The 26,807-nt window shown below is 50.0% G+C and overlaps 1 protein-coding gene and 1 non-coding gene across 2 annotated transcripts; both read left to right on the forward strand.

Moving 5' to 3' along the window:
• Window positions 1-9,775: 9,775 nt before the first annotated feature.
• LOC129022236 (U6 spliceosomal RNA) lies at window positions 9,776-9,883 on the forward strand. Its single transcript, XR_008496316.1, has one exon. It is a non-coding gene; the product is annotated as a U6 spliceosomal RNA (small nuclear RNA).
• A 10,365-nt stretch (window positions 9,884-20,248) lies between these two features.
• On the forward strand, window positions 20,249-26,491 carry SNAI1 (snail family transcriptional repressor 1). The gene is made up of 3 exons (XM_054468239.1): window positions 20,249-20,787; window positions 21,458-21,985; window positions 25,479-26,491. Exons 1-3 carry the CDS (start codon window positions 20,706-20,708, stop codon window positions 25,661-25,663), a joined length of 795 nt encoding a protein of 264 aa, XP_054324214.1. The 5' UTR covers window positions 20,249-20,705; the 3' UTR covers window positions 25,664-26,491.
• Window positions 26,492-26,807: the final 316 nt, after the last annotated feature.

Below are 26,807 nucleotides of genomic sequence, written 5' to 3' on the forward strand. Positions count from 1 at the left end.
AGCCTCCTGAGTAGCTGGGATTACAGGCGCGCACCACCATGACGGGCTAATTTTTGTATTTTTAGTAGAGACAGGGTTTCACCATGTTGGTCAGGCTGGTCTCGAACTCCTGACCTCAGGTGATCCGCCCCCCTCAGCCTCCCAAAGTGCTGGGATTACAGGCATGAGCCACCTTGCCTAGCAGGTTTTCTTTTTCTTTTAAATTTGTATTTATTTTTTATTGTAGAGATGGGAATCTCACTATGTTACCCAGGCTGGTCTGGAACTCCGGGCCTCAAGCAGTCCTCATGTCTCAGCCTCCCAAAGTGCTGGGATTAACAGGCCTGAGTCACCACACCCAGCCAATTAAGTCTTTTTGAACTGGAATGAACTTAGGGATTTTGCCGTTGGGCCCATGGAGGGCCTCTAATGATGTATTTCTCAGCTTGTGGAGATATTAAATGATTAGGTTTCTCTGGTAAGTTGTACAGGAAGCATTGTCAAGTGATGAGTGATTCTATTACTAGATCTTTCAGTTACATTTATGGGTATGTTATTGATATAAATATTTCAAAAATTATATAAATTCATAGATACCTAATGTTACCTGTCATAATTTTGCTTATGTTAATCTCTTCTAAAGTTAAATTTGTATGGATATTTTATTAATGTGAATTTTCTTTTTTTTTGAGATGGAGTCTTGCTCTTTTGCCCAGGCTGGAGTGCAGTAGCTCGATCTCGGCTCACTGCAAGCTCCGCCTCCCAGGTTCACACCATTCTCCTGCCTCAGCCTCCCGAGTAGCTGGGACTACAGGCGCCCGCCACCGCGCTAGGCTAATTTTTTGTATTTTGTTTAGCAGAGACAGGGTTTCACCATGTTAGCCAGGATGGTCTCGATCTCCTGACCTCATGATATGCCCGCCTCGGCCTCCCAAAGTGCTGGGATTACAGGTGTGAGCCACCGTGCCTGGCTGTGATTTTTTTTTTTTTTTTAATTTGAGACAGAGTCTCACACTATTGCCTGGGCTGGAGTGCAATGGCACAGTCTCAGCTCACTGCAACCTCCGCCTCCCGGGTTCAAGCGATTCTCCTGCCTCAACCTCCCGAGTAGCTGGGATTATAGGCACCCACCACCAGCCTGGCTTATTTTTTGTATTTTTTAGTAGAGACGGGTTTCCCTATGTTGGCCAGACTGGTCTCAAACTCTTGACCTTGTGATCCACCCACCTCGGCCTCCCAAAGTGCTGGGATTACAGGCGTGAGCCACCGCGCCCAGCCAATTAATGTGAATATTCTAAAGATTATATTCAATTTATAAAAGTCTGATGTTTCTTGTGTGACTGTGTCAGTCATGATTCTGGTTGTTATCTTAAAATACTGTATATGGCCAGGTGCAGTGGCTCATACCTGTAATCCCAGCACTTTGGGAGGTGGAAGCAGGAGGATAGCTTGAGGCCAGGAGTTCTAAATCAGCCTGGGCAATATAGCAAGACTCCACCTCTATAAAAAATTAGCCAGGCATGGTGATGCACCCCTGTGGTCCCAACTACTCAGGAGGCTGAGGACCTTTTCTCTTTTAGAGAGCCTCTCTCTGTTATTTAGGTTGGTATTTTCACATCTACTTCTGCACTCTTTTTACTCCAACCACAAGGGCCTTCGTTTTTTGTTGTTTTTTTTTTTTGAGACAGAGTTTCGCTCTTGTTGCCCAGGCTGGAGTGCAATGGCGCAACCCAACCTGGCTCACCGCAACCTCTGTCTCCCAGGTTCAAGCGATTCTCCTCCCTCAACCTCCCGAGTAGCTGGGATTACAGGCATGCGCCACCATGCCCAGCTAATTTTGTATTTTTAGTAGAGACGGGGTTTCTCAGGCTGGTCAGACTGGTCTCGACATCCTGACCTCAGGTGATCCGCCTGCCTCGGCCTCCCAAAGTGCTGGGATTACAGGGGTGAGCCACCACGCCCAGCCCCATACACGTCTTCTTTCTGCACCTCAAGTGGGTCATGTTCCCCACCTCAAGGAGTACACAGGTTCCCTTTCCTCCGGAATATTTGGTGCCCCAGGCCCATCTTTGCCTTTTTTTTTTTTTTTTTTCCAGATAGGATCTTGCTTCATTGCCCAGGCGGGAGTGCAGTGGCACCATCACAGCTCACTGCAGCCTCTACCTCCTGGGCTCAAGGGATCTATCTGCCTTGGCCTCCCAAAGTGCTGGGATTATAGGCACAAGCCACCACACCTGGCCAAATACTTTTTTGGTATAAATATTTTCCAAATATTGCATATGAGTGTGAACAATTTGCACAAGCAGGCCAGGAAGTAAATGCCAGGAATATTCATACTAAAAATTATTTGCTATTTATCTGAAATTCACAGTTAACTGAGCATTCTGTATTTTTATTGGTTAACTCTAGCAACCCTACTCAACACATGTTTGCTGAATAAATGTTCTGAACATCTGCTCTGTGCCAGGCAACTCACACCTTCTCATTACTTGCGCAATTACAAGAAATTAAGCTCTTGAGGGTAATGGCCGTGTCTGTCTTATGCACCACTGGCCTCCATGCCTGACCCCGGGTAGACTCAATAAATGTTCCTAGAATTGAAATAGAACTAAAAAAGAATTTCCAGTGGTTACTTTCTTTCCATGGCAGTTGTCCACCCTGGAAGGAGTCTGGTGCAGCGGTAAGGAGAGCCTGAAGGGGGCAGTGTCACCCCCTGGCTCTGGCTTCCTGTTGTCCATCACCATGGGGAGGCAGGGCCTCAAATCGGAAGCACAGGAAACCGGAACTTGGAAGGCAGAGGAGGCAAGACAGGTGGGCAGGCAAGATGGCTACTGCCAGGTGGGGTCTGACCTGCCCAGGTCCTCAATGTGGTCCCTTTATTCCTCCCTTGTTATTCCTTGGCTTTCTGCAGTGTCTTCTGCTGAATGTCCCATGCAGGGCTCAGCTGGGTCCTATGAATACAAGAATAGCAACAATGATGGTAATTATTTTCATTCCTGGTTCCTGACAGTAATTTTGATTTAATCCTCCCCACTTTAGGCCCTGAAAGGTGATCAAAACCAGGCATTCAGTTTCTCCAGGAAAGTGGATCTCATGGAATTATCTTAGCCAGCATTGGTGGAGGGATACTAAATAGCATTACCTTTACAGATGAGGGAATGGAGCCCAGAGAAGCTGAGGTCATTTGCCCAGGACAAGAAGTGAGACTTGATATTCCAGTGCAGAGGTGCTATTAGATGTATAGTCCCCCGCACAGACTGTCTGGAGTCTCCTATTCCCAGCATCCACACTCACTAGCTGATCTAGGGGTCAGCTCATCACTCACTAGCTTGACCTTGGACAAGTTATTCTAATCTGTTTGTGCTTATCTGTAAATGGGGCTAATAAGTGTCTTTCTCATAGAGTTGTGGGAATTTAGTGAAATAATCCAGAGTATAGCACAATGTAGTGCTTAATCAATGCGAGCTACCAATGTCACTATTGTTTGTCCCCTCCATTCCTGAGACCTCCCAGGGCCCAACCCCACCCCAGCAGGCTAGCTGTTAATGTTTGATGACTAAACATTACTATGAAGTGAAATGATTCCCTAATTTGGCCTGAAGAGATGAATTACCTGGAAGGCACTTGCTACAGAAATCTATTCTCAGGCCCCTGCCTTAGAGATTCTAATTGGTGGGGCCTGGGAATCTGTATCTTTAAAGAAGCCTCAGGTGAAATCTATCTGTAGGGTGATTTCAAAAGTCCTTATGTAATGTAAAACCGGAAAGGCAGGGCGCGGTGGATCATGCCTGTAATCCCAGCACTTTGAGAGGCTAAGGCAGTTGGATCACAAGGTCAAGAGATCGAGGCCATCCTGGCCAACATGGTGAAACCTCGTCTCTATCAAAAATACAAAAATTAGCTGGGCGTGGTGACATGCTTCTGTAGTCCCAGCTACTTGGGAGGCTGAGGCAGGAGTAATCACTTGAACCCAGGAGGTGGAGGGTGCAGTGAGCCACGATCATGCCACTGCACTCCAGCCTGGCTGACAGAGCGAGACTCGTCTCAAAAAAAAAAAAAAAAAAGACCGGATAGTGCTACAGCAAACACATTGTGACAGGGGTGGGGTGGAGACTCCCGGTGATTAGAATCAGGTGGACTAGCTCAGCCCTTACAGGTTACAAGAATTTAAAGTCATGATTACCTTTTCTGATTATAAAAATCATCTAGGGCTGGGCGTGGTGGCTTACACCTGTAATCCCAGCACTTTGGGATGCCTAGGTGGGAAGATCGCCTAAGCCCAGGAGTTCGAGACCAGCCTGAGCAACATGGTGAAACCCCCATCTCTACAAAAAAAAAAAATGTAAAAAATTAGCCAGGCTTGGTGGTGCACACTTGTAATCCCAGCTAGGAGGCTGAGGTGGGAGGATCTCTTGAGCCCAGGAGGTGGAGGTTGCAGTGAGCCGAGATCCTGTCACTGCACTCCAGGCTGGGCAACAGAGTGATACGCTGTCTCAAAAAAAAAAAAAAAAAATCATCTAGTCCATTTACATGGTCTCAGATGATCACATACATTATTTAGAAAGGGAAAATTAGTGACTTTGTAGAATCACTGCTAGTGGCGAACCTAGCTAATCCCATGTTAACTAAGTGATGAAAGTTACTATCACAGATAATGGAACAGACCATAGATGACTCAATGGGTTGCACTGAAGAGGCAGCACCACTTCTGTGGTTCCAGGCAGGAAAACATAGAAGCTGAGTGTCATCATAAGGAAGCACCAGGCAAATGCAATTGAGGGACAGTCCACAAATCTTCCAAAATGTCAAGATCAGAAACTAAAGATGCCTGACAACTAACTGCAATGCTGCATGATCCTGAATTGAATCTTTGAGGGTGTGGGGGTTGCTATAAAGGATGTTATTGGGCCAATTGAATACGGCCTATGGAATAAGGAATAAGTAATTGATCCATGTTAGATTTCTTGATTTTGATAATGATATCAGAGTTACATAATAGAATGTCCTTGTTCTTAGCAGACATACAGTAAAGAGTATAGGGGTAAAGGGGCATGACATCTCTAATCCACTCTGATATGGTTTAGAAAATAATAGTGTATGTGCATATAAAAATATATATACGCACACATGAACACACAGGTAGGGTATAATAAAGCAAATATGCAAAAATGCACAGTGTTAAAAATTATAATGCCACTTGTTAAAAAAAAAGTAACCGGGAAGAAAAATATAAAGAAGAAAATGGAAGCCACTCCTCCTCCTACCCCCCCCCGCCCCCACTTCCCTCCCTGCCTCCCCCTCTCCCCCGTCCCCGAGACAACCAGGATGACTGTTTCAATCAGCAGTGAAACTCTTACATGTCTTTGGGTTGTTTTATATATATGTGTATATATATATGTATATATATGTGTATATATGTATATATATAGTGTATATATATGTGTGTGTCTGTGTGTGTGTGTGTGTGTATATATATATATATATATTTTTTTTTTTTTTGAGACAGAGTCTTGCTCTGTCGCCCAGGCTGGAGTGCAATGGCATGATCTCAGCTCACTGTAACCTCCGCCTCCCAGGGTCACAGGGTCAAGTGATTCTCCTGTCTCAGCCTTCCGAGTAGCTGGGATTACAGGCACATGCCGCCATGCCGGGCTGATTTTTTTTGTATTTTAGTAGAGACAGGGTTTTACCATGTTGCCCTGGCTGGTCTTGACTCCTGAGCTCAGGCAATCCACCCGCCTCGGCCTCCCAAAGTGCTAGGATTACAGGCGTGAGCCACCTCACCTGGCCTGGGGCATTATATTTTTTATTGAAACTGAAATGCGCGAATGCTTTACTTTCCATCTATAACTTATGTTTTTCACTCTGATATATGTCAATATCTTTCCATGTTAATGTGGTGGTGTTTCAAATGGCCGCATGATGCTGCCTGGTAGGGGCGGAGCATACTTTGTTTATCAATAGGTGTTCAGGTTGTTTCCAGCTTGACTCCTACAGACAGTACTAGAGTGAGCCTCCTTAAAAATACATCTTCCCCAACTTGTCAGATTATTTTGTTTGCAGAGCTGCTGGGTCAAAAGGAGAAAGTCTCTGAGAAGGGACAGAGGCTGACAGTCTGGGGAGATTGCAAGAGAAAGACTGAGAGTTAGAGAGAGAGATCTATAGAAACAGAGAGGGGGGAAAGAAACAGATGGAGAGAGACAGAGGCTGGGTGCGATGGCTCACGCCTGTAATCCCAGCACTTTGGGAGGCCGAGGTGGGCAGATCACTTGAATTCTAGAGTTTGAAGCCAGCCTGACCAACATGGCGAAACCCTGTCTCCACTAAAAATACAAAAATTAGCCAGGCTTGGTGGCGCACGACTGTAGTCCCAGCTACTCAGAAGGCTGAGGCACAAGAATCGCTTGAGCCTGGGAGGCAGAGGTTGCAGTGAGCCGAAATTGCGCCACTGCACTCTAGCCTGGCCAACTGAGTGAGACTCTGTCTCAAAAAAAAAAAAAAAAAAAAAAAGAGATGGAGAGAGACGAGAAAGAGCAAGGTTGAGAGAGAGCGAGATTGGGAAGGTGACAGGGAGTTGCTTTCGATGGAGACTGAGGAGGAATTCCTCTGATCCATGGGGTCTCCATAGCCGCAGGAATCCAGTCAGGAAAGTGACTAAGTGACTTTTAGGAACACACCCGGCAGATACAATCGTAGATGAGGTCAGAGTCCTTTGTGCAAGGAGCTTCATGGGTCTATTGTTCCTGGAAAGCAAAAAATGGGAAATGACCTAATTGCCCATCAACAGGGGACTGGTTATAGATTGTGCTGGAAATGCTGATAGAAGCCCATCTCCAAGTAGGGTTGGCAGATAATAGCAAATAAAACCACAGAAGGCCCAGTTAAATTTGAATTTAAAATGAAGCATATGTCTCATGCAGCCTTCCTTATACACTAAAAACCTATTTGTTGTTTATCTAAAATTCACATGTATATTTTATCTGGAAACTATTTATCTCCAAGATAAGTGAGAAAAGCCAGGTGAGGTCAGGAGAGGGGTTGCTCTTGGTGAGGGTGTGTGTGTATTTGGGCTGCCGAGGTGGCTGTCAGTTTCAGCTCCTGTCCTGGGTGTGGTTACAGTTGAAGGGAAGGGACTGATCCGGGCTCACATAAGCAGAGGCTGAAGGGCTAGGCTCCAGCCCAGGCTCTGTGCTCTGTGTAGTGATTTGTATGTATGTATTAAAAGTGTTAATGTTTTCAATAAAAGTATGACCAAGAGACCACAATTTTCTAAACTCCATTTAAACACTTCTGATTTAAAAAAATAATACTAGCAGTCTCAGCTGGGTGTGGTGGCTCACGCCTGTCATCCCAGCACTTTGGGAGGCCAAGGCGAGTGGATCACGAGGTCAGGAGTTCAAGACCAGCCTGGCCAAGATGGTGAAACCCCGTCTCTACTAAAAACACAAAAATTAACCAGACGCAGTGGCAGGCGCCTGTAATCCCAGCTACTTGGGAGGCTGAGGCAGGAGAATCGCTTGAATCTGGGCGGCAGAGGTTGCAGTGAGCCGAGATCACATCATTGCACTCCAGTCTGGGTGACAGAGTGAGACTCTGTCTCACCAAGAAAAAAAAAAATAAAACAACAACAACAAACTGGCAGTCTCAGAAACTCTAAGGGGCCTCCCTGAACACTTTCATTTCCTGGAACACTCATCTGCCCCTGGCTTTTTTATCACGGTCACCTGGAATGCCCTTACCCCACCCCACCCCCAACCCCCTCATTCACCTGCTCATGCCTGTGACCTCAACCTGGAGTCAGCCTGCTTCTCACTCCTCTGAGTCACCTTAGGTGCCTCAGAGTTGCAAGAACACTGAACCAGCTGTTACCCCCCTTCTCCCCTCGCCTGTGAGCTATGCAGGTGCAGGCACCTTGTCTGTGCACAGCTGGTTTATCACAGTATCCTAGCACATTCAGCCATGTACACGCCACAGCTTACTCACTACACCTTGGACATGTTAGTTAGTACGGCGTCTCTCTGAGCCTCAGTTTCCTCATTTGTAAAATGGAGCTGATCATCTTGCCTATCATTCAAGGCCAATGTGACAGAGATGGGAAAGGGAAATGGCATTAGCATCACTAAGGTAATATTTCAACTGAGGCCAGCACTGGGAAGATCTGGGGAAGGGTGTTCCAGGCATCCTTGGGGAAAAAAAGGAGACTGCGGGCAGCCGCGAGAGCCAGGTCACTGTGATCTGTGTGGCAGCCAAGTCCCTAAAAAAAAAAAAAAAAAAAGAAAAAGAAAAGAGTTTGCTCTCATTTTCCCCTTCTTGCCAATACCTCTCACCTGCTGTGGGTCAAAGATGCACAAAGCTCTACAGGTATGCAAGGTAGGTGCAGGTAGGGGAGCCAGGAGACCCTGGGGCTTTCCTGGAGGCAGGTTCAGCCTTCTGTGAGGAAGATGGAGAGAGCAGGGCTCTATCAGTGCAGTCTGATGGGTAAGGGGCCAAGGCCCGAGAGAGTCTGAGAGCAAGTGTGCGTGTATGAGCCCCTGAGCCCGCCCACCCTGCAAGTGCCTGGAGACTCACTGGGGAAGGTATGTTTTGCACTATAGCGACATCCCAATGGCCTGTCTCAGTCCTTGAGCTCCAGAGGCATCGATCTCCCAGGTGTAGAGCTGGGCTCTGGCAGGTGTGTGATCGGACTCGGGCAGGTGCAGAGAGGCCTGGCTTCAGGGCCCAGCTCAGCCCCCACAGGTCCACCCTCGAAGGCTTCCACAACTTTCTTTTTTCCAAGGTAACCACCTCATCCCACTTTGTCCAGGATTGCCCCAGAACACCCTCAGTGCCAGGAAAACTGGGCTGGTTGGTCACCAGACATAGTACTCCATTGGACAGAGGAAGAAGAGTCTCAGAGGCTGTCAGTATCTGCCTCATTTTTGGGGGCTGGGTTTTTTTCATGAAAAGTTTATTTGAAATAGTGACACATATATCTGAAATAAAACATTCATATTCTTTAAAAAAGGCTTCTAGGCCAGGCACAGTGGCTCATGCCTGTAATCCCAGCACTTTGGGAGGCCGAGGCAGGTGGATCACCTGAGGTCAAGAGTTCAAGACCAGCCTGGCCAACATGGTGAAATCTCATATCTACTAAAAATTAAAAAAAAAAAAATTAGCTGGGCGTGGTGGTGCGCACTAGTAGTCCCAGCTACTTGGGGAGGCTGAGGTAGGAGAATCGCTTGAACCCAGGAGGCAGAGGTTGCAGTGAGCCAAAGATCGCACCACTGCAGTCCAGCCTGGGTGACAGACAGAGACTCCATGTCAAAAACAAAAACAAAAAGGCTCCTAGAGGCCGGGCGCAGTGGCTCCCGCCTGTAATCCCAGCACTGTGGGGGGCCAAGGCAGGTGGATCACCTGAGGTCAGGAGTTCAAGACCACCCTGGCCAACATGGCAAAAACCCGTTTCTAAAAAAATACAAAAATTAGTTGGGCACGGTGTCATGTGTCTGTAATCCCAGCTCCTCAGGAGACTGAGGCAGGAGAATCACTTGAACTTGGGGAGGTGGAAGTTGCAGTGAGCCAAGATCGAGCCACTATACTCCAGCCTGGGCAACAGAGCCAGACTCCATCTCAAAAAAAAAAAAAAAATGCTTGCAGAAAAAGAAGACGTCTTTCTACCCTGCCCTGCTCCTGTCCTCTGAAGCAGCCAGCTTCCTGGATCTCTCAGAGACAGATATTATCTTATTTACTTCTGCACAAAAGGCAGCCTATTACATATGCTGTTCATCTGATATATTTTTTTAAGAGATGAAGTCCTGTGCTTGCTTCAGCAGCACATACACTAAAACTGGAATGATAACACAGAACATTAGTGTGGCCGCTGTGCAAGGATGACACACAAATTCATAAAGCATTCCATATTTTTAATTAAAAAGAGAAAGAAAAGCAATGGAGTCTTGCTGTGTCACCCAGGCTGGAGTGCAGTGGCATGATCATAGTTAACTGCAGTCTCCAACTCCTGGGCTCAAGGGATCTTCCCACCTCAGCCTCCCAAGTAGCTGGGACTACAGGTGTGTGCCACTATGCCCAACTAACTATTAGTTTTGTTGTTGTTGACACAGAGTCTTGCTATCTTGCCCAGGCTGGTCGTGAACTCCTGGGCTCAACTGATCCTCCTGCTTTGACCTCTCAAAATGCTGGGATTACAGCCGTGAGCCACTGCACCCAGCCCACTTGAATTTTTTTTCTTCTTCTTTTTTTTTAACACCTGATTTTTTTTCAGTTAAAAATATGAGTTCAGGCTGGGCATGGTGGCTCATGCCTGTAATCCCAGCACTTCGGGAGGCCGAGGCGGGCGGATCACCTGAGGTCAGGAGTTTGAGACCAGCCTGGCCAACGTGGTGAAACCTCATCTCTACTAAAAATACAAAAATTACCCCGGTATGGTGGCTTGTGCCTGTAATCCCAGCTACTCGGGAGGCTGAGGCACGAGAATTGCTTGAACCTGGGAGGCGGAGGCTGCAGTGAGCCAAGATCATCCCACTGCACTCCAGCCTGGGCGAGAGAGCAAGATTCTGTCTCCAAAAAAAAAAAAAAAAAAGCATATATATACATGTATATATATGTATATAATATACGCACACACACATATATATATATATATATATGAGTTCATTCATTTCATTCAGCTATTACTGAACCAGACCCTGTTCTTGGTGCTCAGGTCATAGTAGCTCAGGTCATAGCAGCAGACAAGACAAAGTCCCTGCCTGTGTGGAGCTGTCTAGAGCAGAGAGTGAATGTTTAGGTTTTGCAGACTTAAATAGCAAGGATGTTATGTCAGTACTCATATAACAAGAGAAAACAAACTCCCACAAAATTTTTATGGACAATATTTAAATTATAATAATATTTGAGTACAATTTTGTTTTTCATTTTTTTAATTTAATTTTTTTTTTTTTGAGGCAGGGTCTCTCATTGTCACCCAGGCTGGAGTGCAGTGGTGCAGTATTGGCTCACTGCAGCCTCGATTTCCCAGGTTCAAGCAATCCTCCCACCTCAGCCTCCTGAGTAGCTGGGACTATAGGTACACACCACTACACCCGGCTAATTTTTGTATTTATTTTTTGGTAAAGGCGGGGTTTTGCCATGTTGGCCAGGCTGGTCTCAAACTTCTGAACTCAAGCGATCCACCCTTCTTGGCCTCCCAAAGTGCTGGGATTACAGGTGTGAGCCACCGTGCCCAGCCTGTTTGTTTTAAAAATATAAATAATAGAGATAGGGTCTTGATACGTTGTCCAGGCTGGTCTGGAACTCCTGGACTCAACTGATCCTCCCGCCTTGGCCTCCCAAAGTGCTGGGATTACAGGCGTGAGGCACTGGGCCCAGCCAGTTTTTTTTTTTTTGTAAGCATGAATTATTATTATTATTAATTCAAGACAGACTGTTGTCCAGGCTGGAGTTCGATGGCACAATCACCTCTCACAGCACCCTTGACCTCCTGGGCTCAAGTGATCCTCCCACCTCAGCCTCCCAAGTAGCTAGGACTACAGGCGCATGCCACCATGCCCGGCTGTTTTGTATTTTTTGTAGAGATGAGGTTTTGCCATTTTACCCGGGCTGGTCTCGAATTCCCGGGCTCAAACAATCCGCCCGCCTCACCTTCCAAAGTGCTGGGATTGCAGGCATGAACCATGAGGTCCAGCAAGCATGGAATTTTGAAGGTTCACATATTGCCTTAATTGAGGTTCCAAGTAACTGTTATCTATCATTAAATCGGTTGCAGTGTTCATCTGTAGAAGCTACTCTTAGCTCAAGGACCATACAAGAAACAAACCTTGGTCAGATTTGGCCTGAGGGCTGTAGTTTGGCAACCTCTGGTCTAAAGGGAAATCAACAAAATCAGTGAAACATACACCATGCCAGATTGTGAGCGAAGTGGAGAAAAACTAAGCAGCAAGAGGGTAGGGCATGCGAGAGGGAAAGGGAGGAGAGGAGGATGAAGTGGTGGCCTGGGAGGCTTTGCTGCGATGGGGGGTGAGCCCTGTGGCTATCTGGGAGAAGAGCTGGGAGGAGACAGGGAACACCAGATGCAAGGTCCCCAAAGCAGGAGCATGGCTGATGTGGTTTCCCCTGCCGCCGGAGCCTTGTGGGCGACAGTGAGTATGGGGGCTAGGGTGGGGAGCTCAAGGGGCCAGTCCTGTAGGGCCTTGTTGTGGGCCATGGTGAAAGCTCTGGCTTTTCCTACAAGAGGGCTGGGACGGGGGAGGGTTTATGTACCCACAGAAGGGCAGCAACATTTTTTTTTTTTTTTTTTTTTTTTGAGATGGAGTCTTCCTCTGTCACCCAGGCTGGAGTGCAGTGGCGCGATCTCGGCTCACTGCAACCTCCGCCTCCTGGGTTCAAGCAATTCTCCTGCCTCAGCCTCCCAAGTAACTGGGATTACAGGCACCTGCTGCCACACCCAGCTAAGTTTTTGTATTTTTAGTGGAGATGGGGTTTCACCATGTTGGCCAGGCTGGTCTCGAACTCCTGACCTCAAGTGATCCACCCACTTTGGCTTCCCAAAGTACTGGGATTACAGGTGTGAGCCACCGCGCCTGGCCGAGCATCAACATAATTTTTTTTTCTTTTTTTTTTTGAGACGGAGTTTTGCTCTTGTTGCCCAGGCTGGAATGCAAGGGCACAATCTCGGCTCACTGCAACCTCTGCCTCCCGGTTCAAGTGATTCTTCTGCCTCAGCCTCCCAAGTAGCTGGGATTACAGGCATGCGCCACCATGCCCAGCTAATTTTGTATTTCTAGTAGAGACGGGGTTTCTCCATGTTGGTCAGGATGGTCTCGAATTCCCGGCCTCAGGTGATCCATCCACCTCGGCCTCCCAAAGTGCAGGGATTACAGGTGTGAGCCACCACACCTGGCCAGGCATGAACATTTTAACAGTTGTAAAAGATTCCATTGATGGGCCTGTTTTACACTCAACAGTTCCTCTATCATGGACAACTTTTTTTTTTTTTGAGACGGAGTCTCGCTCTGTCGCCCAGGCTGGAGTGCAGTGGTGTGATCTTGGCTCACTGCAAGCTCCGTCTGTTGGGTTCACACCATTCTCCTGCCTCAGCCTCCCTCGTAGCTGGGACTATAGGCGCCTGCCACCACGCCCGGCTAATTTTTTGTATTTTTAGTAGAGACGGGGTTTCACCATGTTAGCCAGGATGGTCTCCATCTCCTGACCTTGTGATCCACCCACCTTGGCCTCCCAAAGTGCTGGGATTACAGGCGTGAGCCACCGCACCCGGCCTCATGGACGACTTTTGCTACCCTATTAAACATTAATCCAGTTGTCCAGATTCATGGCTCACACCCAAATTCCAATACTTTGGGAGGCCAAGGAGAGAGGATTGCTTGAGCCTAGGAGTTCGAGACCAGCCTGGGCAACATAGCGAGACCCAGCCTCTAAAAAAAAAATAATAATAATAATGCCGATAATACTTGTAAATGATAAAAAATAAAATCAAGATAAAATCAAATCAAAAATAAAATCAAGGATATTTAGTGAAGAATCTTCCTTCCACCCCTGCTGACAGCTACCAGCTACTCCTCAGAGACAGGCACATTACCCTCTCTCCAGAGATGGTTTATATGTCCTAAGAAATACCTGTATAATAGTGTTTCGCACCTTGTTTTTTTTTTGGGGGGGCGGGGACAAAGTCTTGCTCTGTTGCCCAGGCTGGAGTGCAGTGGCGCAATCTCGAATTACTGCAACCTCCACCTCACAGGTTCAAGCCATTCTGCCTCAGCCTCCCAAGTAGCTGGGATTGCAGGCGCACACCACCGTACCCGGGTAATTTTTTCTATTTTTAGTAGTGACGGGGTTTTGCCATGTTGGCCAGGCTGGTCTTGAATGCCTGACCTCAGGTGATCCACTTGCCTCATCCTCCCAAAGTGCTGGAATTACAGGCATGAGCCACCGAGCCCGTCTTTCACCTTGCTTTTTAGCACTTAATATCTTGATATGATTTCATTACATCCAGAGCTTTTTCCTTCTTTTTGGGGCAGATGGGTAATGTATTCATTGGTCCCCGCATGGCCTCAGCCTGTGTGCAGGAGCCTAGAATACAACTTTGGGATGCTATAGGGACATCCCTGAGGTGAGCCTCCTACATCGAGCCTGGCACCCAGCAGGTGCTCAGTTAAATAGGAATGAAAAGGCTAGCTGTAATACTAGTACTTTGGGAGGATTAGGTGGGAGGTTCGCTTGAGCCTAGGAGTTTGAGACTAGCCCAGGCAACATAGCGAGACCCCCAGCTCTAATTTTTAAAATTATAAAAAATAAATAAAATTTTAAAAAGACTTGTATAGCTTATCTTGGAGCCTCCACCTGTGGGTCATGCCCAATAGACTTAGACCTTGACCCAGAAACTTCCCTTAGAAGCAATTTGTGTTTTGAAATGGTGACTTCACAGAGGGCTTATTGGATAAGGCCCACGGCTGAATCACTGTTTGTTTTTAGGCAAGTGTGAGGCATTGGAAGAGGTTAAATCCAGGATGAGGATGGTAGTACAACATTGACTCATTCATTGAACTTTCTGTAGACAATGTCTTTCTTCTGGTCAAGATTAACTTTCCAACTCCTGATCAATTCATTCACTGATAATGATCTAATCAACAGGGGCCACCAGCCTAATAAACAAAGAGCTCTTAGAAATTAAGTTCATTCACTGGAAGGACATGCAGGATTTAAAAAATGGAAAGAAATCAAGTTCATCAATTTGGCGACCAAAGGACGTGAAGCAATAGTTCAGAACACAGAGAAACAGAAATGGCTTTGGTGTATGTAAAAAATGCTCCACCCTGCCGGCCACGGTGGCTCATGCCTGTGATCCCAGCACTTTGGGAGGCCGAGGCAGGTGGATCACCTGAGGCTGGCAGTTCGAGACCAGCCTGACCAACATGGAGAAACTTCATCTCTACTAAAAATACAAAATTAGGCAGGCATGGTGGCACATGCCTGTAATCCCAGCTACAGGGGAGGGTGAGGCAGGAGAATCGCTTGAACCTGGGAGGCGGAGGTTGTGGTGAGCCGAGATCACACCATTGCACTCCAGCCTGGGCAACAACAGTGAAACTCTGTCGCTAAAAAAAAAAAAAAAAAAAAAAAAAAAAAAAAGCTCCACCCTAGCCATGTGAAATGCAAATGACAACAGGAGATCCCATTTTCCCTTATCAGACAGGCAAAGATAAAAAAGTTAAAGGCCAGCAAGGTGGCTCATGACTGTAATCCCAGTACTTTGGGAGGCTGAGGCAGGTGAATCACTTAAGCCAAGGAGTTTGAGACCAGCCTAGACAACATGGCAAAACCTCGGCTCTACAAAAAAAAAAAAAAAAAAAAAAAAAAATACAAAAGACAATTAGCCGGATGTGATGCCTCGCACCTGTAGTCCCAGTTACTCTGGAGGCTGTGGTGGGAGGATCACTTGAGCCTGGGAGGCGGTGGTTGCAGTGAGCAGGGATTGTGCCATGGCACTCCAGCCTGGGTGACAGAGTGAGACTGTCTCAAAAAATAAAAAATAGACAGGGTCAGGTGTACTGGCTCATGCCTGTAGGCCTGTAGTCCTAGCTGCTCAGGAGGCTGAGGTAGGAGAATCACTTGAGCCCAGGAGATGGAGGCTGCAGTGAGTTATGATCACGCCACTGCACTCCAGCCTGGGCAACATAGCGAGACCCTGTCTCAAAAAAGAAAAACAAAAAGACAATACTCTGTGTTGGGCAACTTTTGAAAAGGGGCCCTCAACTCCCTGCTAGTGGGAGTATAATTCAGTTTAATCTTTTTGGATGACATTTGGACAAATGTATCAACATTTTATATAACATACCATTTGATCTGGAGTGCAAAGGTGTGTGTAGAGGGCATTCATTGAAATTGCCACATTATTTGTAGTAGCCAATAAATTGCAATCTAACCTAAATGCCCATCATGAGTCTTCTTGTTAGGTAAATTGTGTGATTGTGGTATAATCCACACAATGAATAGTCCGCATCCCTGCAGAAAATTAAGGGAGCTGTGTGTAATGATATGGAATGATTTTCAAAACATTGAATATTGTTATAGCATTACCCACATGATGATGATTCAAAAGAAAAAAATGTTATTATAGCAAGGTGTAGGTTAGTGTGGAGGTTCCTATTTGTAAGACATAAAGGGTTGTACATATATATATATATTTAAAGACAGGATCTCACTCTCTTGCCCAAGCTGGAATGCAGTGGTGTGATCTTGGCTCATGGATGCCTCTAACCTCCCGGGCTCAAGTGATCCTCCCACCTCAGCCTCCTGAGTAGCTGGGACGACAGGCACGTAACCTGCCTATTTTTTGTTTTGTTTTTTTGAGACAGGGTCTTGCTATATTGCCCGGGCTTGTCTCAAACTTCTGGATTCAAGTGATCCTCCCACCTAGACCTCTCAAAGGGCTGGGATTACAGGTGTGAGCCACCACGCACTGCCCATGTACATATTAATATATACATAGGCCATCCCTGGAAGGTCATACAAGACACTGGTTTAAAAAAAAAAAGGTTGCTTTGGGGAGTGAAAAGCAGGTCTGGAATGGAGGGAGACTCTTCTTTTAGTTGGGTAACTGTAAATCACATTATTTAGCTACTGGTTTTACTTCTAGTGGGAGATTGGCACCTGCAGAAAATGCAGGCGTCTATTCAAACGTACCTTCCTTCCAGAAGCCTTTCGTGGGCACACTAAGTATTCCCAGATTGCCCTCCCGGCAGTTTATACCCGCCTTCACCTCCCTGAAAGGCGCGAGCCCCCTGCACCCCGCGACGATTGCAGGGAGGCGCCTTGGCCAGCAGAGGGCGCCAGAGGACCGCGCCCCAGGCCTGGGGCCGGACCCCTACTGCGGGGAGCCGGGGAGAGCCTGGCCCTGCAGGGTCCGAGGCCACCTGGGCCGCAGATGTCGCCCATTTCCGGGAGGACCTGACCCCACAGTATCAAAAGTGTCACTTCGCCTTCCCCTGCAAAGGGAGCTGGTCTGCGGCCGAGAGGCCTGGCCCGAAGCCTCCTCTCACCTCGTGGTCTCCGCCGCCCGCAGGAGGGAGTGGGGCGAGGGCGGGCCTGGAGGGGGCGGCGGGGACAATTCGATCCGATCTGAGCAAGGCCCCTCCCCTCTGTGTTGCCTCCCACCCTCATGCACCGCGCAGGTGCCCGACCACTGAAGGAAAGTGGAAAGCGGGAGGCCCAGGCAGTGGCTGCCTGCAAGTACTTGATTGAGCCCCCATTACGTGCTTTGAAGAAAACAGAATAAGGCAATGAGAGAGAAAGGTGGGCTGGGCGCGGTGGCTCACTCCTGTAATCCCACCAAGCTGGGAGGCTAAGGTGGGAGGATCAATTGAGCCGCAGAGTTTGAGACCAGCCTGGGCAACATAGCGGGACCCCATCTCTACAAAAAATAAATTAGCCAGGCATGGTAGCGCGTCTCAGTGAAAAAAGGAGGAAAAAAAGAAAAAAGAAGGTGGGTGCTGGGGCAAGGGTGGGTCCTAGTTTGGCTAGGGTGATCAGGGAAGGCTCCCCTGAGGAAGTGACTTACATTTTTTTGTGTTAAATATATTATTCATACCTAAAAGTGTTTAAATTGTCTCTGTACACTACAATGTCATGAAGATATGGTAAAATAAATAGTCTATGTATGTACAGTAGAAAGACTAACAATAAAGATCCCTCCCTGCCTAGGAAACAGATCATTACCAAAACTCTAGAAGCTTCATGTGCAGCCTGTTCTTGCCTCCCCTCCTCACCAGCCACTCTTCAGAATTTTGTATCAAACATCTCCTTGCAGCCAGCATAGTGGCTCAGCCCTGTAATCCCAGCACTTTGGCAGGCTGAGCTCAGGAGTTCCAGGCTGCAGTGAGCCGTGATCGTGCCACTGCACTCCAGCCTGGGTGACAGGGCAAGACCCTGTCTCAAAAACAAAACAAAAAAACACTTCCTTGCTTTTCTTTCTAATTCTACAACCCCTACATACATCCCTAAATAATACAGGGTTTCATTTGACTGCTTCAGAACCTCGTATAAATCCAAATAACTGTGCATTTGTTTGTGACCTCTGCTCGACATTGTGTTTTTGAGATTTATCCCTGTTGCTGCATGGAGTTGTAGTTCATTTTTATTTCTGTATAGTATTCTATTACAGGATTGCACCAGGGTTCATTAATCCAGTCTACTGTTTATAAACATTTGTGTTGTATCCAGTTTTGTTTTTGTTTTTGCTTTTTTTGCTATTAGGAACGAGGGTGCAATGAATATCCATTTTTGTTTTTTCGGGGTTTGGGCTGGACAACAGTTCTTTACCTTGCTTGGTTGTTCATTATAATCCCCAGGAGAGTTTTTTAAAATGCTGATGCCAGAGGCCCCACCCAGACTAATTAAATCAAGATGTGGGTAGGGGTGGGGTGGGCCGAGGCTTAGGTGTTTTAATCCTTCCCTATGGGGATCTAGTGTGCTGCCAGAGTTGAGAACCCCTGGGATGCAGTTGGTTTGAGGACAGACTTGTCAACTGCAGCCTCTGGGATGCAGTTGACTTGATGACAGACAGGGAGAGGAGTCACCTGTTGCTAGCTGATGCCAAACTTTTCCAAAGTGACTATGCCCACCGACCCTCTCGCCAGCTCTCACCTCCTCATCAACTCTTGATAGTGACCAACTTTTTCCTTGTTGTCCTTCTGATGAGCGTGAAATGGCAGCTCACTGTGGCTTGAATTTGCCATTTCGCTCTTTACTAAACGAGGCTGAGCAGTTGGTGAAGTTGCGGCTGAAACAAAGAATGAAAAGAAGCCAGCGTGAAGACCTAGGAGCAAAAGACGTAGGGGAGAGGAGGAAGAGCGGCAGGTGCCAAGGTGGGAAAGGTCTGGGATGTTGGAGGAACAGAAGGAAGGCTGGGGGCGGGATCCTTGCGCATGGGGGAGGGAGAGAGGCTCAAGCCAAGGTCAGCCGGGGTCAGAGCAGCGGGGCCGAATTGGCTGAGGAGAGGACTTTGGCTTTTACTCTGAGACAGGCGCATGGGAGGGTTTGAGCAGAGGAGGGGGTGATCTGGCCTCACTCTGGCTTCAAGCGGAGGATCCTGATTGGAGCTAAATTGACACGGGACGGGGAGTATTCCGCTTAATGACTACTCACTGCCTCTGTCCCCCACCCTACTCCCCGCTCTCCAGCTAGAACCAGGGCAGGACGATTTTGTTCACGGCTGTTACACCCGGCACCAAGTGACTAAACAGACAGTAGTTCTGCCCTTCACGTTGGTGGTGGTGGTGGTGTGGGGTGCTTATAGGTTTTTATAGTCTTCCTTCACAGGTGGAAACAAGAACGGTGAAACCTGTGAGGTTTATTTCAGCGCCACCCCCGGGCCTGGTACGCCTCCCCGGGAAGCTGGGGTGGGGGTGCAGCTGCCCCTCACTTGGGCCCACCCCACATGCATTCAGTCAGGGCCCCTATGAAGCCGTGTTACAGCCTTTAGACACAGGATCGAGGATCTTCACAGGGGTGAGGAGACACGCCCGGCCCATCTCTTCTTTCTCCCGCCAGCCTACAGGGATCTTTTTCAACGAAACTCTAACCAGGTCCCTCCTCAGCTGAAAATCCTTCGGTGGCTCCCCAGTGCCCTTGAGGCAAAGTCCAAACTCCTACGAGGCCCTGGGGCCCAGCACATCTGACCCCTCCGGGCATGCCCACCCCACCCCATCCCTGGAAGCTGCTCTCTAGGAGTTACTCTGAAGCAGTTGCCACTTCTTCCCTCGGGCCTTTTCCCTTGATAATTCTTCACTTCCTCTGGGAAGTCACCCCGACCCCCTGTCAGGTGACCTGCCTCTTAACGGTCGCCGCGTCCCGTCTCTCCCCCACCAAAGCACACTTCCCTTTGCATTGTAATTGTCTGTTTACTTCGTCTGTCTCCCTCACTGAACCAGGAGCTACCCTTCGGGAGAGGCCCTGAGTGTCCTGTCCGGGGCTGTGCCCTGGCCCCAGGTACAGTGCCCCACACGTGCTGGGCGCTCCGTAAACACTGGATAAGGGAAGGAACGGGCGCTCTTCGCTAGCTGGGCCAGCATGCTTTGCAAAAAGGCCGTGGCATTTCAAGCCGCCGAAAGCCACGTGCGGTGTCTGTTTCCTCGCTTCCTCCCCAGCGATGTGCGTTTCCCCAGTCAATGCCACGCTCTCCAGGCGCCAGCCGGGCGGAGGAAATTTCCGCCCCCTCCCAAGCCCGAGGCGGGGGCGGGCGTCGGAAGGTCAGGTGTCCCGGCCGGCGCGCAGCGCCAGGGGGCGTCAGAAGCGCTCCGACCACCGGGCGCTGAGCGGGTGGGCGCGCGGCGTCCTGCCGGGGTCCCACCTCGCAGGGGCCTCGCTTCGCTCGACGTCCCGCCCCGGACAGCCCCAGCACGGCGGACGACCCGCGCTGCGCCAGCGAACCCCGCCTCGGAGGAGTCCCCGCCCGGGCTCACAGCGCCACGCGGCGCGAGCCCGGCCAGCCCCCGGCGCACCTGCTCGGGGAGTGGCCTTCGGCGGAGACGAGCCTCCGATTGGCGCGGAGGTGACAAAGGGGCGTGGCAGATAAGGCCCCTCCCCTCCCACCCCCCTGGAGTATTTAAGGGAGTTGGCGGCGCTACTGCACTCATTGCGCCGCGGCACGGCCTAGCGAGTGGTTACCCTGCGCTACTCCTGCGCGACTCGGCGACCCCAGTGCCTCGACCACCATGCCGCGCTCTTTCCTCGTCAGGAAGTCCTCCGACCCCAATCGGAAGCCTAACTACAGCGAGCTGCAAGACTCTAATCCAGGTGCGTTGGAGAGGTGCTGGGCTTCAGGAGGTTTGGGGGAGACAGGCGAAAACTGCGTGGGGGGCACCTGAGGGAGGCGGTCTGCCTGAGCCAGGATCGAGTCACAGGATGTTTTGTGGACTATTGCGGGCTCGGGAGACCAGGCAGGTGGGTCCCCAGTTCTGGGTGGTTGGGGGAGTGCCGTGTAGAGGGCAGGGGTCTTGGGCTTGGGGGGCCTTTGTAGCCGGCGAGAGGCGGAGAAGCTCCGCAAGAGGGGAAGGAGAGGAGGCCTGTGTCAGGAGAGCCCTCTGGACGCTGCTGGGGAGAGTCCGGAGTCCAGAGGGTTGAGGGGAGGGGTAGGGAGACGAGATGTGTGTGAGGAGGGGGATTGGGGCAAGGTGGTGGCTCCGGGGCTGGGGTGATGGGGTTCTGGCCTCAGGCTGGGGACTTGGGACTTAGGAGAGGGAGATCTGGAAATGACCCCCTTCAACTGGGGGTCCTACGTGTGAGAGACTCAGATTGGGTGACCTGGGCGAGGAGGGCAGGAACCTGGTCTGTCCTGTGGATAATTTTTTTGATCTAATTATGTATTGAGAATCAGCCCCACCCAGCCCCTGGCCAGCGGTGGGCTCATGTTTGTTGATTGAGTGAATGATTTAATTAACGCCTGACTCTGCTTTTTCTCTCTCAGAGTTTACCTTCCAGCAGCCCTACGACCAGGCCCACCTGCTGGCAGCCATCCCACCTCCGGAGATCCTCAACCCCACAGCCTCGCTGCCAATGCTCATCTGGGACTCTGTCCTGGCGCCCCAAGCCCAGCCAATTGCCTGGGCCTCCCTTCGGCCCCAGGAGAGTCCCAGGGCGGCAGAGCTGACCTCCTTGTCAGACGAGGACAGTGGGAAAGGCTCCCAGCCCCCCAGCCCACCCTCACCGGCTCCTTCGTCCTTCTCCTCTACTTCAGCCTCTTCCTTGGAGGCCGAGGCCTATGCTGCCTTCCCAGGCTTGGGCCAAGTGCCCAAGCAGCTGGCCCAGCTCTCTGAGGCCAAGGATCTCCAGTCTCGAAAGGCCTTCAACTGCAAATACTGCAACAAGGAATACCTCAGCCTGGGTGCCCTCAAGATGCACATCCGAAGCCACACGCTGCCCTGCGTCTGCGGAACCTGCGGGAAGGCCTTCTCTAGGCCCTGGCTGCTACAAGGCCATGTCCGGACCCACACAGGTAAGTGCCCCTCCAGGACCCCCCCACCGTTGCTCTCTCTGGCAGCTTTTGTGAATCCGGGCTTGCTGTTCTCATTCCCAAAGTTGTGGACACTGAGGCCCCGAGTCTTCTAACTTCTAGCTCAAGTTCCGGGGCCTGGCTCTCTGGAAACGTTTGGCAGAAACGTTCTTCATCGGCTAAGCAGATGGGCAAAGCAGACCCCTTCGCAATCCCCTGCAGCCTGTTTCTCAGCCAAATGGGTTGGAGCTGGATATGGGAAAGGTGCAACCAACACCTTGCTGTGGGGGCCAGGTGTGAAGGGGCCCACCCGGCCACACCCTCTCCCGGGTCCGCCCACTCCCTAGCCAGACAGGATGTTGTCAGACCCCCCGCCTGGCTCTGAATCCTTCTTTGAGAACTTTCTCAAAGCTTAGGCTGATGTTTCTCTTCTGTGAACCTGTCTTTCAGATGGGCATGAGAACAGCTTGTGGGGTTTCTGTACAGGCTAAATGCAGGAATGCATATGGGAAGCACCTGGCAAAGTGCCGGTACCTGCTAAATTCTCACAAAAATGGTTCCTTGGCATTTGTTCTGCTTCCCTGCTGTGTGACTTTGGGCAAGCAACTTAACCTCTCTGAGCCTCAGGGGAGAACTATGATAGCATGTTTTAGAGAGTGACTGTAAAGGTGGCTAATCACTTTATAGTAATTTATTATACCAGAATGGTTCGCAGGTCGGCTTCCCCACCCCCACTCAATCCTAGCACACAGACCAGGAAACGGCATCTTTGGGGCAGAAAACACAATCACGCCTTTCGAAAATTTACTAAATGTATAAAAAACTTTCTGGACATGGAGAAAAGGTAGAACTTTTTAGAACTTGAACGGTGGCAGCCACTGTGCCTAGAGCTGCTCTTTGGAGAGTGACAGTTGAGGGAGAAGATTCCACGGGGTTCAAGCTGGCCAGGTTCTGCCATTTTCTGGCCCGGCGCCTGACCTCTGAGCGGTTAGGGTCAGTGAGGTGTCTGGGAGGACTGGCATTTCGCGGGCTTTATTGGCATCTTATTCGACTAAGCCTACCCATTTCTCTTCTTCGTGCACCAGTAGCCCTGATTTTAACATGTAAAGGTCCAACTGCCTGGCCTCCTGAGTGCCCGCCCAGCTCACAGGGCTCTATTTGGGGAGAGTGGAACCCCTCAGGGTGCTGCTGTCCTGCCCGCCTCTCTCACCTCCCATCCGGACATTATTTTAATGTAAAGGCATGGCTGAGACACAGAAATCCCCTTGAAATATATCATTGCGGTCCTCATTGACTCCCATTGTGTGCCTTAATGGTGGGCCCAGTGGGTGGGGGCTGGGAGGGGTGGAGCAGGTGCATGGGGCAGCGGTGCCCAGCACCTGTTCCAGTCACAGCTGCTGGCCCACTGCGTGGCAGGCCCCTTTAATCCGGGGGTATCGCATGTACAGTGTCCCCCTCGGCGCCCTTTGTCCCCGCCGGCCTGGTGCCGATTTCACACTTGCCAGGAGTACCGTGAAGGCGTCTGGGGGGCGAGGGATCCGAGGAGTGGGGGTCTGTGCCTCCTGTGTGTGCACACAGCCCCCGCCCCCAGCCCATCATGTCCTAGAATGTCTCCTTTCCCTTTTGTTCGGGTTCGGGTCTCATCACACTTTGAGCGCTTACTGTGCAGGAGGTAGTGCTCAGGACTTCACCAACAGCCCTGGGAAGGGAAGGGAGGTGCCATCATAACTCCGGTCTTACAAATGGACTCCAGACCCTTTTCCAGATCTCCAGAGTCAGCCCTTAGGAACCCTTCTCATTCACATGAAGACTTAAAATGCAATCAACAAACCCTTCAGGCCTGGCATGCGGAGGCTGCTGAGTAATGGCAGAGTGCAGTAGTGCTCAGGCACCCCTCCCCCAATCCTCTGTGTCCCCCACCCTTTGGAGTGGCGAGTTTCCATTTCTGCCCCATGAGACTGAGTCCAGCTCTCAGGCGCTCCATAAGTCCCTATTGAATGCATGGGTCCCATTGGAACCATCCTCTGGACTGCCTCCTAACCTGGTAGCTCAGTGTGGCACCCTAGGCACCCAGGAGGTGACAGAATGAATTCACTCTCAGCTCTTCAATTCCATCCAGCGCTGGGATTTCACGGGCGGGCCCTGGCCTTGCGGGCATATCAGACTGGGCGTGAGGGGATTGGAGAATTACATGTTTTTTAAAAAGACTATTCAGTATTATAGAATAGTGTCTAGCGTATAGTAGGAGCTCAATAGATTAAAAAAAAATTATAGACAGGGTCTTTATCACCTAGGCTTGTCTCAAACTCCTGGCTTCAAGCAATCCTGCCTCACTCGGCCTCCCAGAGTGATGGGATTACAAGCGTGACCCACCACACCCAGCCTCAATAGATTTTTGTCTAATGAGTTACTGTTATGACCTTTTATTTGGAAAATGCTGCATCCCCCAGAAAAAAACAAATCAACATTATTGGTGTTTTTGGAACTGTATAGCTTTTTGGTTGGAGCAGGGATTGTTACAAGGCATGAGTGAGGGGGCAGACTCCTCTGAGGCCTTTTTAATTTTTAAAACAGACTTATTTATTCTCCAAGGGCTTGTTGAGGACTTACTGGGCACCCAGCTCCATGTGCAAGACTTTTCCCAACACAGCCTTGGCCAGGCAGATGGTGTGTCGGGGGCACAGGTTTCTGTAGCCTCTTGGGTGGTAGAAAGGGGCCCAGGCCCTGGGCTGGGGCTTAGAATGGACTCAAAGGAGGCCCCTGCCCTTATGGGACTCAGCCTGATTGGAGAACAGACAAGGAGATTTGGGATTACAGTGCAGGAGGTGGGGTGGTGAGGAAAGCAGGCTGCTGGCCGGGCCCCAGGAGTGGCCTAACCAGCTTGGAGGTGGGGGTGGGGAAGCCTCTTAAGGCTGACTCTGGCTTTGGCCCCCAACAGAGTAAATCAAGGAATGACTCCAGGACTGATCGTAAGGACACCAGTCACATCCTCCCTTGACTGAAGGCAGTAAGGACAGTGGGTGAAATCAGAGGCTTTGGGGTCCTGCCAGGGGACCCTGAACATGCTATTTCTGGGCCTCAGTTTCACTGTCTCTGAAATGAGGACCACAGTAGGATCAAGTGACAGTAGGACGAATCAGTAAAGGTGTTCAGTCATCGTTGACCACTTTGCACGTCCCTGCGGGAGGTGGATGAGTACTGTACCCTACCTTCTGTCACTTACCAACCCCTATGAGTGGGGGGTGAATAGCCCCATTTTACAGGTGGGAAAATGGAGGCTCAGAGAAGCCAGACAGCTTGCCCAGAGTTGCACAGTGGGAAGCAGCAGAGCTCCATCAGGTCCCGGCCTTTGGACCCTGGCTGCGTGTTTGACTGAGGCCTGGCTTTCCTGGGATCATGGGATTCTTTCAGGGTTTGGGATATGCAGGGAGGGATTCCCATCACTGCCAGCCATTGTCCCATGGCTCACTCAGCCTTTCTGGCGTTCTCTCCCCAGGCGAGAAACCCTTCTCATGTCCCCACTGCAGCCGTGCCTTCGCTGACCGCTCCAACCTGCGGGCCCACCTCCAGACCCACTCAGATGTCAAGAAGTACCAGTGCCAGGCGTGTGCTCGGACCTTCTCCCGAATGTCCCTACTCCATAAGCACCAAGAGTCCGGCTGCTCAGGATGTCCCCGCTGACCCTCGAGGCTCCCTCTTCCTCTCCATACCTGCCCCCTGCCCGACAGCCTTCCCGAGCTCCAGCAGGAAGGACCCCACATCCTTCTCACTGCCATGGAATTCCCTTCTGAGTGCCCCACTTCTGGCTGCATCAGCCCCACAGGACTTTGATGAAGACCATTTTCTGATTCTGCGTCCTCTGCCTGGGCTCTGGAAGAGGCCTTCCCGTGACCATTTCTGTGGAGGGAGGGCAGCTGGCCCCCAGCCTTGGGGGATTCCTGAGCTGGCCTGTCTGCGTGGGTTTTTGTATCCAGAGCTGTTTGGATACAGCTGCTTTGAGCTACGGGACAAAGGCTGACAGACTCACTGGGAAGCTCCCACCCCACTCAGGGGACCCCACTCCCCTCACACCCCCCCCACAAGGAACCCTCATGCCACCCTCCACGAGGTGTGACTAACTATGCAATAATCCACCCCCAGGTGCAGCCCCAGGGCCTGCGGAGGCGGTGGCAGACTAGAGTCTGAGATGCCCCGAGCCCAGGCAGCTATTTCAGCCTCCTGTTTGGTGGGGTGGCACCTGTTTCCCGGGCAATTTAACAATGTCTGAAAAGGGACTGTGAGTAATGGCTGTCACTTGTCGGGGGCCCAAGTGGGGTGCTCTGGTCTGACCGATGTGTCTCCCAGAACTATTTTGGGGGCCCGACAGGTGGGCCTGGGAGGAAGATGTTTACATTTTTAAAGGTACACTGGTATTTATATTTCAAACATTTTGTATCAAGGAAACGTTTTGTATAGTTATATGTACAGTTTATTGATGTTCAATAAAGCAGTTAATTTATATATTAAAAAGTCTTTGGTGTCATAGAGGAGTGTGGGTATTTTGAAAGGTCTTTGGTAAGGGAGGAGGGGACAGGAATTCCTGAAGCTTAGATATTTCTGACACAGCCTTAAATCTTGTCCTTGGAAACATCACAGGGCTTTGGAGTCCTGGGTGTCACTGTCAGGGACCTTATGAGGCTGGGTTTTCCCCTTGGCCTGGGTGTCCTGTCTGCTGCTGTTTGGGTGAGCCAGCGGCATCCATACGAGCTCTTCACTATACACTGGCTCTTTACTTTCTCATTCTTGAATTTTGAAGCTGATCTGGCCCACGGGGTGCAAAGCTGGC

Source organism: Pongo pygmaeus, chromosome 21, assembly GCF_028885625.2.
Source record: "Pongo pygmaeus isolate AG05252 chromosome 21, NHGRI_mPonPyg2-v2.0_pri, whole genome shotgun sequence".
In the NCBI taxonomy this organism is placed as follows: Eukaryota; Metazoa; Chordata; class Mammalia; order Primates; family Hominidae; genus Pongo; species Pongo pygmaeus.

Coding starts and splice junctions, on each gene's coding strand:
- SNAI1 (XM_054468239.1), top strand. CDS start 20,706: ATGCCGCGCTCTTTCCTCGTCAGGAAGTCCTCCGACCCCAATCGGAAG. Junction 20,788..21,457: donor GCTGCAAGACTCTAATCCAG/GTGCGTTGGAGA, acceptor TTTCTCTCTCAG/AGTTTACCTTCCAGCAGCCC. Junction 21,986..25,478: donor CCATGTCCGGACCCACACAG/GTAAGTGCCCCT, acceptor TTCTCTCCCCAG/GCGAGAAACCCTTCTCATGT.